Here is a 12,610-nt window from a genome sequence, read left to right as displayed (position 1 = left end):
GCTGCGATCTCCTTCATCTTAGTCCACCAAAAACGGGTTTTTAAATCTTGATACATCTTACTACTACCCGGATGGATAGACAATTTGGACGAATGAGCTTCTGTTAACACTGGATTTTGGTCAATTCTGGAGGATGACAGGTGGACCCGCATGCGGGAAGAAGGGTATTCGGCAAACAAAACAAGCGGTCGGCTAAATGCTTGTGCGGTCGGTTACTCCAGCAGGCGGTGACTCCATTCGGGAAAATAGAAGATGGCAGGCGAGGCCGATCGAAAAGATGAAAGTTGTAATAATAAAGGACTCTGGGAGTTTAGGGTAAGGAATCGTAAGTTTCCAAGTTTGTTTAGAAGTTCCTTTGTAAATCGTAGTCTTCTAGGACTCGTGTTTTGTCTAGGGTATAAATATTGACCCTCGACCATTGTAATAGGGGTTCACAACCAAATCAATACAACCGGCCCCGTGCCAACTTTCGAGTCCTTTTGTCGTGTCGTCGAGTTCTTCGAGAGGAGTCATCGATCCGTCGACCTCCGTAAGTTCCGACAACCTTGTTATCATGTTTAGTATCATGCGGTGGATTTAGACGTGATGCAAGTAGTCTTGTTTGTTTTCAATGATCGTGCGGCGGATCTTTGCTTGACAATCAAGAAGTCTTTGCTTATGCTTTGTTATTGAGTAGATACCGTGCGGCAGGCGTTTGCTCAATATGCTTAGTGAAAGCAAGACAGTTATCGGCTCTATTAGATACGGCAAAATCTAAATAGATTCATTAAGTTACCCTGTGTTGCATGTTTTAAATATTTCATATATTTGTAACACACTTTCTGCCCAACCTAGATTGATATTATTCGGCCCTCTCTTGTGGTTTTATTCGTGCTTCAATGATCATTACTGTCATATTACCTCTGCAAATAGATAACATGCTCATAATGGCTGAATTATTTTAATCTAGATTGTTACATGTTGTGGGTTCATGCATGATAATTACGTTTAAGCTTTGACGGAACTAGGTGTCGTGCGGCAGATGCAGGTTTTAGATTAGTTTAATCGTGTTTATTTGCACGTTCCTTCTTCATGGATCCCAATTCGGCTGGATTGCTGAGCTTGGTTATGCATTAATTCATAATTAATTTCACTTGTTCAAACATGTCTTCCCATGCACATGCATTCGGCAATCGGATCTTTACGTGTGTTCATCTTACGATTAGCTGAATGGTTTATAAACTTGTTGGCAGACAGCTTCCTATAGCTGTATGTCGTTGTAAGTGGCTTCAGGGCCGTATATATGGAACTGTTTGGTCTCACCTGACATGTTCCGGTCTGGCATTTAACTGTTTATCCCTTGTTAGTTCTTTCAGGTCAAACTGACTGGCACGCTTCCGGGTCACGAAGCACCCGGGAACCCGATTGAAGCCACGCTTTCCGGCTTGCTGTGTGTGAGGCACAGTGCGTCACATTTTGTGTCAACACACTTTTTGGCACGCCCGGTGGGACAATCTGTTAGTTTAAGATGGCGTCTGAGATCAACAATGATCATGTTCTGGATGTGAGCATGGCAGAATTGCCAGATAATTATAGGGATTTAGTGCTACAAGCATGTGAGCAATACCAACGGAAGTGTTTGATGTCTTTTTCCAAAAACAAGAGCAATAAAGTGTTTCAAAAGCAGTCAATGCCAAGGGTTCTTCTTCCGCATCAAACTGATTACACGGAAGAGGAGGATGCTCAGAAGATGGCAGCCCTGGTCTATAAAGCTATGGGAGAAACCATGACAAACCATCACACAGCTTTTCTGAATACCTTTCGAGCAATCATGATCAGTACTTTTGGTCCAATGGTTGATAAATACTTTGAAGAAAATGTTGGACCACTCAGTGGACCGACGCTTTTCAATGTTCCAAAGCATCAGGAGAAGCCTGTTGGAAAAGAAGTAGCGTCGCCTTCGAATATAGGTGGATTGACTCACACTGAAAAGCAATCACATCCCACCTATGGCCAGGTGACATTTGGTACCACAGGAGAAGTGCCACCTTCAGCTTATAGAGTTTCTCCAGCATCAAACAGATTGCAGAAGAATATGTATGGAGATGGGTATCAAGAATTTACTGATTACAGTGCTATCAATGCTGTGCCAAATCCAGGGTATAGGAGTGTTTCAGGATTGCCTTCTGGAGTGCAAGTACAAGGAAATCAGGATTCAGGCATTGATGTTTTGATGCACAGGATGGCTGACATGATGCAGAATCAGTTCGGTTTGAAGCCAAAAAATCAATCCTATTCATACAAGTCTCCTTATCCAGAGTGGTACAACAGAGTGGCGTTACCTCCAAGGGTGAAGCCTCCAACAGATTTGACCAAGTTTTCTGGTCAAGATGATACTAGTACCATAGAGCACGTCAGTCGGTACTTGATGCAGCTTGGAGAAGCTGCTTCAGATGAAGCTTGGAGGATTCGATATTTTCCTTTGTCTCTTACAGGACCAGCTTTCACATGGTTCACGTCTTTGCCAGCTCATTCCATTGGTACGTGGGCAGAGCTAGAGCAGAAGTTTCATTCATATTTCTACACGGGTACTAATGAGAAAAAGTTGGTTGATCTCATGAGTCTGAGGATGAGAACAAATGAGACACCATTGGAATATCTTCGCAGATTTAGGGAGACCAAGAATATATGTTATTCTCTGAATTTACCAGATGATCAACTACCTAGAATGGCTATAGCAGGAATGTTGCCGAATATCAGGGAAAAGTTGTTCGGCATGGAGTTTGATGATCTTGGCCAACTTGCGCAGCGTTTAGCAGCTATGAGTAATCAGGCCCAAGGATTCAGGAGAGACAATCGCTTTCAGAAGAACAATGCCACTAATGAGGTGTATCAAGGTTTTCTGGAGGAAGCGACTGAGTATATTGATGAAGATGAGATAGCTGCGGCTGAGTTGAATTGGGCAAAGGAACCCACTCAAGTTAGTCAACGCTGGTTGAAACAACAAAAGGGAACCTATGATTTTGATGTTACTAAGGCAGACAGGCTTTTTGCATTGTTGATAAAGGAAGGACGCATCAAACTGCCAGAAGGACATCCCATGCTACGTCCTGAAGGAGTGAAAGACAAAAAGTATTGTGGTTTCCATAACACTAATTCTCACTCTATCAATGATTGCCGGGTGTTCAGAATCCGAATCCAGAAAGCTATCCAAGAGGGACATTTGAAGTTTGATGGCAAGATGAAAATTGATGATCAGCCTTTTCCACAAAATATGATTTCTTTCTCTGTGAATATGGTCTCTGCCAATGATCTCAAAGGTAAAGGCAAGATGAAGGTGTTGACTTCTGATAGAGCAAAGGAAAGTGGTGCTGTTGACCCAGATCGGCAAGTCACCAGTAGAGAACTGCAGCAACAAGTTCGGTTTCAGAATAGCCGAACCGAGAGAGGTCAAACTTCCAAACCCAGAGTTACATCACGTATTTTGCTAAACAAGTGGCAAAGAGAACAAGAGAAGGAATACTATAAGAAGCAATGGTTTATTGAAGAATGCCGGAGGTATGAGGAAGAGGTATACCGAAGGGAGCAAGAAGAATACATGACAGAACAGGAGCAGTCTCATTGGGGTTGTTCATTCTTTAGGCATTGTTGGAATGAAGGCTTGAGGTTGCCTGCAAGAAATAATTGTCCGGAGTGTAGTGCTCAGTACTCCGAGTATAGGCAATCTCGAGTCAACCGCCGTCCCGTCTACGAAAGACTTGGAAAGAAGGTTCCTGAAGATGATCGGCGCTTAAAAATAGATGATTTTGAGAATCGGCAAAGGAAAAGATTTGCGGGTCAAGGTTGGATTCATGATAGAGTGCAGGATAAAGAAGTTGATTCCTATAGATACGTATGGCAAAAAGGACAGTGGTGTCCTCCAGGCCTGAGGAAAAGTCAGAAAAGAAGGATTCAACGACTGAGGAATAGGGAGTTGGAACAGGAAGTTACCGAAGCAAAGCAAATATGGCGTCCTAAAAAGAAGCCTGATGGATGTGGTCCTTCGGCTGATGCTTGCATGGCTTTCTTCCTCCCATTAGAGTTTATAGCTCCCGAAAGCCAATATGTCCAAGAAGAGGTGTACTCTGATTTTGATGAAAGTGAATGTCAGGATTTGATGGCCCAGCTTGTATTAACACAGCAGGCTGTTTTTGACAAACCAATCAAGAATCGTCACTTGAGACCACTCTATTTAAAGGGATATGTCAATGGCAAGCCTTTAACTAAGATGTTTGTTGATGGAGGGGCTGCTATCAATATCATGCCTTATACTACCTTCAGAAAGCTTGGGATGACTAATGAAGAATTGTTGAAAACTGACATGGTGCTTAGGGACTTTGCTGGCAACCCTTCTGATACCCGAGGTGCTATCCATGTCGAGCTGACTATTGGGTCTAAAACTCTGATTACTACCTTTTTTGTCATTGATGGCAAGGGGGCATATAGTCTACTCTTGGGCAGAGATTGGATCCATGCTAATTGCTGCATTCCTTCGACCATGCATCAAATTCTCATTCAATGGATTGGAGATGATGTTGAAGTTGTGCATGCTGACGATTCGGTAAGTGTTGCTGCCACAGAGTCTACCTACTGGGAATATGAAGGCGTCGATTGTTTCTCTGGAAAACTGTGGAAAGAAGGTCCTGTAAATGTTTTCAGCGAGGGCCAACAGCCGATCCAAGCAGTCGGCTCTCATAGTAATTTTTAATGGGAAATCCTAGTCGATGGCAACAAAGGAAAGTTGGGACGTGGTTTTATGTCGGCTGATAAGTTGGAAGAAATTGATGTTAGTGATGGTTCTAAGCCAAGGCCGATGTATATTAGTGCAAAGTTAGACCCAGAATATAAATCAAAGTTGATAGACCTATTGAAAGAGTTTAAAGATTGTTTTGCTTGGGATTATACGGAAATGCCTGGATTGGATCGTTCCATTGTTGAGCATCGATTACCCATTAAACCTGGATTTCGTCCTTACAAACAACCTCCACGGAAGATATACAAAGAGGAGGTATTGGCCGATGTGAAGAAGGAGGTTGAAAGATTAATAGAAGCAAACTTCATTCGGCCCTGCAAGTATGCAGAGTGGATTTCAAATATAGTACCGGTATACAAGAAAAATGGAAAAATGAGGGTTTGCATAGATTTCAGAAATCTTAATAAGGCCACTCCCATGGATGGTTACCCAATGCCAGTTGCCGATTTACTAGTAGATGCAGCAGCAGGTTATGAAGTCATTAGTTTTATGGATGGTAATGCTGGCTATAATCAAATTTTTATGGCAATGGAAGATATTTCAAAAACAGCCTTCAGATGTCCTGGTCATATTGGTTTGTTTGAATGGATAGTCATGACATTTGGGTTAAAGAATGCCGGTGCAACTTATCAAAGAGCTATGAATTATATTTTTCACGAGCTGATCGGCAAGATTGTAGAGATCTACATCGATGATGTAGTGGTCAAGTCTAGAAACCGTGAAGGACATTTAGCCGATTTAAGAAAGACTCTGGAGTGCACAAGAAAGCATGGCTTGAAGATGAATCCAAACAAATGTGCCTTTGGAGTTTCGGCTGGTGAGTTTTTGGGATTTTTAGTTCATAAAGGAGGAATTGAAGTTGGGAAAAAGAGCATGGAAGCAATAGACAAAGTTGTGCCGCCAACCAATCTCACAGAATTGCAATCATTGTTAGGCAAAATCAACTTTGTAAGAAGATTCATATCCAATCTATCAGAGAGAGTTTTACCCTTTTCTCCTTTATTAAGGCTCAAGAAGGATCAAAAATTTGTATGGGGTGACATACAACAAAAGGCTTTTGATGAGATCAAGCAATATATGAAAGCACCACCTGTGCTGGTACCTCCACAACTTGACAAGCCTTTTAAGTTGTATGTGGCGGCCGATAGCCTAACGATAGGATCGGCCCTTATGCAAGAATTTGAAGGAAAAGAAAGAATCATAGCTTATATTAGCCGAAAGCTGCTAGACCCGGAAACAAGGTATTCGGCTACAGAAAAACTTTGCTTGTGTGTGTATTACTCATGTACCAAATTTCGGCACTATTTGTTGAATGCCGAATGCGTGATAGTTTCTAGTTTTGATGTAATCAAACATATGCTATCGATGCCAATTTTGAATGGAAGAATTGGCAAATGGATTTTAGCATTGTCAGAATTTAATTTAAGGTACGAATCGGCAAAGGCGGTAAAGGGTCAAATTATTGCCGATTTTATTACCCAACATCGGGATCTTTCTGTTGAGGCGATAAGCATTGTGCCTTGGGCCTTGTTCTTCGATGGATCATCTTGTAACAAAGGTGGTGGAGCTGGTATTCTCTTGATTTCCCCACAAGGAAAAACTTTTGAGTATGCGGTTCCTATTGAATTTCATGTTACTAATAATCAGGCAGAGTACGAAGCGTTGCTTAGAGGGCTTCAGCTTCTTATAGAAGTAAAGGCCGTTGCTGTTGAAATCTTTGGGGATTCTGAGTTGGTGATTAATCAACTGAGTGGTCAGTATGAATGCAAGAACAATGTGTTAAGAGAATATTATGAGGAGTGTAGAGAACTTTTGAAGAATTTTCTGGTAGTAACCTTGCATCATATCCCTAGAGAGTATAATGAAGAAGCAAATAAGTTAGCTCAAGCTGCTTCTGGATATCGAGAGAGTCGGGAAGTTTTTGCTATAGAAGAAGGTGTTTTAAATACTGATCAAGTAGATGATGATTGGAGATACGAAATTACCAATTATCTGAAAGATCCATCTCAAAAAGTTTCCCGAAAACTCAGATACAAAGCTCTCAAATTTGTGTTCTTTGATAATCAGTTATATTACAAGTCCATCGATGGAGTATTGCTCAAATGTTTAAGTCAAGAAGAGGCCAAGAAAGTGATGTATGAGGTTCACGAAGGATTGTGTGGTGCACACCAGTCAGCTTATCGGATGAAGTGGATAATTAGGAGAACTGGTTATTTTTGGCCGACTATGTTGGAGGATTGTTTTGAATATTACAAAGGGTGTCACAATTGTCAAAGATTCGGCAATATTCAAAAAGTTCCAGCATCTGCTATGAATCCCATAATCAAGCCTTGGCCGTTCAGAGGATGGGGTGTAGATTTAATTGGTCAGATCAATCCTCCTTCTAGTAAGGGACACAAATTTGTACTCTTGGCCACGGATTATTTCACCAAGTGGGTTGAAGCTATCCCTTTGAAGAAGGTAACGTCAGAGAATATGATCAGTTTTGTTAAGGAACATATAATTCACAGATTCGGGATTCCTCAAACTATAACAACTGATCAAGGAACTCAGTTTACTTCTTCAGAATTCTGTGATTTTGCCAAAGATATGGGGATTAAGTTATATAATTCTTCTCCTTATTATGCACAAGCTAATGGTCAGGCAGAAGCATCAAATAAGGTTATGATTAAAATCATCCAGAAGAAGATTGATGAAAAACCAAGGAGATGGCACTTGGTTCTTAATGAAGCATTGTGGGCTTACCGAATGGCTTGTCATGGGTCCACTCAAACGTCTCCCTATGAACTGGTTTATGGGCATCATGCTGTACTACCATGGGAATTACGGTCAGGTTCAAGGCGAGTTGTGTTACAGAAAGAATTGGTAGAAGAAGATTATAAGAATCTGATGATGGATGAATTGGAAGATTTACATTTGATTCGTCTCAAGGCATTGGAAAATATTGAGAAAAATAAAATACGCGTTGCCAAGTATTATAACAAAAGGGTTAGGCTGAGGCAGTTCGCAGAAGGAGACTTGGTTTGGAAAACTATATTGCCAGTTGGAACAAAGGATAGAGCATTCGGCAAATGGTCTCCAAATTGGGAAGGTCCTTTCCGAATAGTAGAATGTGTACCTGGCAATGCATACATATTGAGGACTTTATTTGGAGAGGAGTTTACCAGAGCTATCAATGGAAGATTTCTTAAGAAGTATTACCCCAGTGTTGAGGTTGGTTCATGAATGTAGATCAGAAAAGCCGATAAAGAGAAAATCGCCTTTAGCCTAAAAATCAGATATAAGACTGAGAATAGCCGATATTGTTCATATCGTCTTTAGCACAAAATAGCCGATGCAGCTTGCATCGCCTCTAGCACAAGAATGTTTATGCAAGACCGGGTTGTTTTCAGCATTTTTCTGACAGTCGCAGGCAGAATTTTACCAAAAAGGATCAAAGAAATAAGTATTCTTCCAAAAGACAAGTTTATTTACAGAAGTCCATCCTAATACAAACTACTCCTCAAATAACTTGTTGAGGACGGACTGGGGATGTGTGGATTCAGCAAGGGCGATGGCATGATCATCGTAGACCTCTAGACGCTCATCGATGTCGTCGATCTCGTCCGGGCGTCCTCCAGCGAAGCCGACTGGCTGGAAGGAGTAGTCTTCGTTGGTTCGGGAGGTCATTGCCGCCAGCCCGAGAGAAACACCAAGGTGCACACCTTGGATGACGGCCTGATCAACACGGCCGTCCACAGCATCGAGGCGTGCCTCGGATGTCTCCCCCTGGGCATTCACTTTGTCGGCGATCTTGTTCGCTGCCGCCTTCAGGCGGTCATTCTCCGCAGAAAGAGCTGGGCAGAAAAGGAAAATGGGTCAGCAAGCAAGGGAAGCCAGGATGCTAAAACCAAATGAAGATATCAAACCGGTGATGGCGTCGCAGAGTTGCTTCCGCTGGTCCTCCCATTCGGCTTGCTCGATGCCGAATTTCTTGGAGACATCGCCTAGCTCCTCCCGGGCTTCATCCCTCTCCTGGCGAAACTTGAGCGCCTCCTCGTGAGAATACGGATGGTGTGCATCTGCTGGTTCCACCGGACCCCAAGGATTGGAATGATAGGAGCTTGAAGAGCTGGAAGAGCCGGATGATGGAGTTCCCGGTTGAGCTGCTGTCGCCGGAGGAAGGAGATGATATTGGCTGGAACTGATGACCCTTATCCTGATGAATGAGGAAGAAAAAATCAAAACTAAGAGATGAACAAGAAAATTGCAAGGGGGCAAAAAGCCGAATCGTACCCACGGCGCCGGCAGCGCGATGCTCTGCTTCCTTCAGCCTCCCCGTCGGCAGGACGCTTGCCACGGTCGCCACTGTTCGCCATTTACTTTGGTGGAGGTTAGGGTTTTCTTCTGGAATGAATCGAACGAAGGAAGTGGAGGAGACGGATGTGAGAACGCTAAAGCGGAGATAGCGATGAAGGCTAACGGAGGGGTCTATTTATAAGCCGGAGCGAAGAGTCAGTGGCGAATTCTACGGAGTCGTGGGGCGAGAATGCCGAACGGTGGAGTAGGGTTTTTCCCTTTCGGCTGGGCCGCTACTAGGCTGGGCCAGGCATGGGTTAAATCGGATGTCGCTCGACTATCTCCCTGATTTGTTGGAGCCAGCATTGTTCGGCTATACCCTCACAACATTTGAATTAGGATTCGTTCGGCTATTGGAAGAATGGAGACAATCGGCTACATTCTAATCGAGTAATCTAAGGGAAAATGACCAATTGCTTCTGTTTTCGAACAAGTAAAAATATGTAAACATAAAGTTGGTTGATCAAGGGAAAAAGGATATCACATTTAAGTTTATTACAAGCCCAATGTCTACTTGTTCAGAAGATGATTGATTGCCTCTATGGCTTCAGTCCTGATTCGGCTAACATTATCTAGCACTTTTTGATCTTCATCTTCAGAGCTCTGGATGCTGGATAACTTAGTTTTGATTTGCTGGTCTTCTTTGATGGTCGAAGTTATCTTTAGTGAAGCTGCTTCTATGTTCTTCGGCAAATTAGCTATATGGGCCCTGTGAGACTGAATTTTGGCATTCAGTTCGGCTAGTTGAGCTTCTAATCTGCTTTTTTCATCCTCCATGGCTTTCAGTTCAGGCTCCAAGGTTGTCAAGGAATTTCTTGTAGTCTGGATATGAGAATGAAGATCTTTAATCTCCAGCTTCTTCAAAGATCTATCCTTCTGCAGAGCAGCCCTCAAAGATATGTTCTTGGTTGCCCTTCTCACCATAGCAAAGTGGTCATCAAGATGGGCTGCAGATTTTAGGGGGGCCTTGAGAGCAGAGGGGATATCTTGATCAATGAGTTCAAGGAGGTCTTTTATCTGGTCTGCATCCTGAACCAGACTAATGGTATCCTTGTTCAGCAGAATGATCATCTCTTTTAGCCGAGCCTGATTTTCCAGCGATAAGGTTTGATGAGAAGTAATCTCTTCACTTTTCTCAATGATGTAGTCCTCAATAGAGAAGGAGTAACTGGTGGTCGGTTTAGTGATGTTCTTCTAAAGAAAAGAGAAGAAAGGAGGTGTTAGCCGATTGGGTAATTTTGCTAAAATATAGTGTAAGACAAGGCATTACCTGCTGAGCTGATTGATCATCAGGATGGGTTATACCCTGGCTTGCTGGAGAACTTGGCTGAAGGTTCAGAAGGGACAGGTTTGGAGCTTGATCAGGAGAAGTTTCCCTTGCCAGTTCATCTAAGATTTCATCTATCCTCAATAAAGTAAATGATAATGAGCATAAGAGATAGATGTTATTAAAAGAAAAAAAAGAAAGGAGAAAAGGAAAATTAGTCGAACGATGTTACCTATAGTTTCATCAGATTTATGAGCCTTTGAACCTTCAGCTTCATGAGTCTCTGAAAGCTTCACTGTCATGAATTTCTTCATTTTCGGTAGAAACTTCAGGAGTTGGTTTTGCAGCTGCTGAGGTACTGTCTAGTCTGGGAATTTCGACTTGCGGCTGCAATGGAAGTAATGAATATAGAGGTGGTCAGGTTTACTGCTAAGTGGGGTTGTTAACCTGATAGAGAATAAAGGGTTCGTACCTCAAAAGATAATTTGGCTTTCTTGGTCCTTGGTTTCTTGGGTAAGAGAAAACTTTCAGGTGTTTTCCTTTTGTTTTTTCCTCTTGAAGATGCAGCAGCCGAAGTAGCAGGAGTTTTCATGAGTGCCTTTAAAGGTACTGAATCCAAAGTTGCAGGGATTTTCATGAATTCCTTTAATTTTGGAGCATCAAATCCCAGAGCAGGCTTGGGACCAGCCGAATAATACTGGATTGCTTTGGCCGGGGAAGTAGGCTCAAAATCCTGTGCATAACCAGATGTTAAAATAGGAAGTGAATTCAAAAGCAGGAAATGATGAGCCTAATGGAGTTACCTCACTATCAGAAGCAAAATCAGGCTGCAAGTTTTTGCATAAAGGATGAACTGATATATTGAAGATATGAGCATGCCATTCTTGCCACCAAGAGACAAAGAAGGGATGAGCAACATCTATTAGCCCAAATGGAGATGGTTCGTATGTTGGCAATTCCCATCCTAATTCAAAGATTTTCTTGGCTTCCATTCTTTCTGTTATTACTTCCCTTGGCTTTATGATTGTTGAGAAGAGGAATTTTGGGGGCAGCTGGCCACATCCTAATTGTCTGGCCACCATATTTGGATAGTAGAATTCATAGGTGGACTGCACTAACCTCCCATGATGAAATTCGGCTGGCAGAGTGCAAGGTTTGATAAAGGAGTTGAAGATCTCCGTGGATTCTTGACCTGAACAACCAATGTCATAGCTAAACTTGCAGGGCAAAGTCAAATTTTCATCTTCTCTGTAAGGGAACCAGAGCACATTGACGAATCCTTTGAAAAATAGCTTGAAGAAATGACCGATGTCTATGTCAATGCTGATAGATGATGCTGCTTCCCCATAAGTCTGACAAGCCTTAACCTTTGCTGTACTACCTTCAGCATAGTTAACTGAAGGAAAACTTAGATTGAAGAGGCTCACAGAGGTTATCTGATGCATATATAGCTGGAGCCACATTTGGATTAGCCACCAAGGACCATTCACACAAGAGATTTCTCCACCTTGGCGCATCTGAAGAGTAATCTGATGCATCATATGATAAACAGACCCTAAGAGATATTTGCCTAGGGGGATCTGAGTGCCTGCAGCTAAGTCTTCAGCCATCACCATGTGATTCAGGGTTGGTTCATTGGATTTTCCACAGAAGATGAATCTGCATAGCCACATATTCATGAAGGCTTTCAACTCTTTGTCAGAGACGGTGCCAGATGCATTCATGTAGTTCTGGATGTGTTTGACCCATCCACATCCAGAACTGACGGCTCTTTGATTACTTTTGCTCTTGTACTTATAGGGGTATACTGGTAGTGACACGTTCAAGCCAGTCATCATGAACACGTCGGCTAGAGTGATGGTCATCATACCATGACCAAAGATGAAGGCGTTAATGGTGTCAGACCAAAAATGGGAAGCTGCTATCAAAAGGGAATCGTTTCTGGGTGTTTCTGCTAAGGATAATTCCAAGCAATGACTGATGTCTTGACTTTCCCAGTGGCTGCTGCTTTTCTCTAGCATTCTCCTGTACCAATTCCGCCATCCGGCGATTGGAGGAAATGGCCAATTCTTGAACGTGTTTGGCCATCGGTTTGGCGAGGTGATCCCTAGATTTGAAAGGGATTCTTTGGGTTTCCTTCTCGATAATTTCAGAAGGATCAGGATTTCCCATTGGGCCGAGGAAATAGGAATCGAGGTTGGCAGCATAGGGGATCAAAATCTGGTTCTTGTATT

The 12,610-nt window shown here is 42.6% G+C and overlaps 2 protein-coding genes across 2 annotated transcripts; both read right to left on the bottom strand.

Moving 5' to 3' along the window:
• Positions 1-8,266: 8,266 nt before the first annotated feature.
• Positions 8,267-9,183, bottom strand: LOC136470274 (uncharacterized). The gene is made up of 3 exons (XM_066468171.1): positions 9,047-9,183; positions 8,680-8,969; positions 8,267-8,607 (listed from the first exon to the last, which is right to left on the bottom strand). The coding sequence occupies exons 1-3, from the start codon at positions 9,127-9,129 to the stop codon at positions 8,267-8,269; spliced, it is 714 nt and encodes a 237-aa protein (XP_066324268.1). The 5' UTR covers positions 9,130-9,183.
• A 1,555-nt stretch (positions 9,184-10,738) lies between these two features.
• Positions 10,739-12,401, bottom strand: LOC136470273 (uncharacterized). Its single transcript, XM_066468170.1, has 3 exons — positions 11,180-12,401; positions 11,075-11,109; positions 10,739-10,823 (listed from the first exon to the last, which is right to left on the bottom strand). Exons 1-3 carry the CDS (start codon positions 12,395-12,397, stop codon positions 10,739-10,741), a joined length of 1,338 nt encoding a protein of 445 aa, XP_066324267.1. The 5' UTR covers positions 12,398-12,401.
• Positions 12,402-12,610: the final 209 nt, after the last annotated feature.

This window comes from Miscanthus floridulus, chromosome 8 (assembly GCF_019320115.1).
Source record: "Miscanthus floridulus cultivar M001 chromosome 8, ASM1932011v1, whole genome shotgun sequence".
NCBI classification, from domain to species: domain Eukaryota; kingdom Viridiplantae; phylum Streptophyta; class Magnoliopsida; order Poales; family Poaceae; genus Miscanthus; species Miscanthus floridulus.
This window is presented reverse-complemented; position numbering and strand designations above follow the sequence as displayed.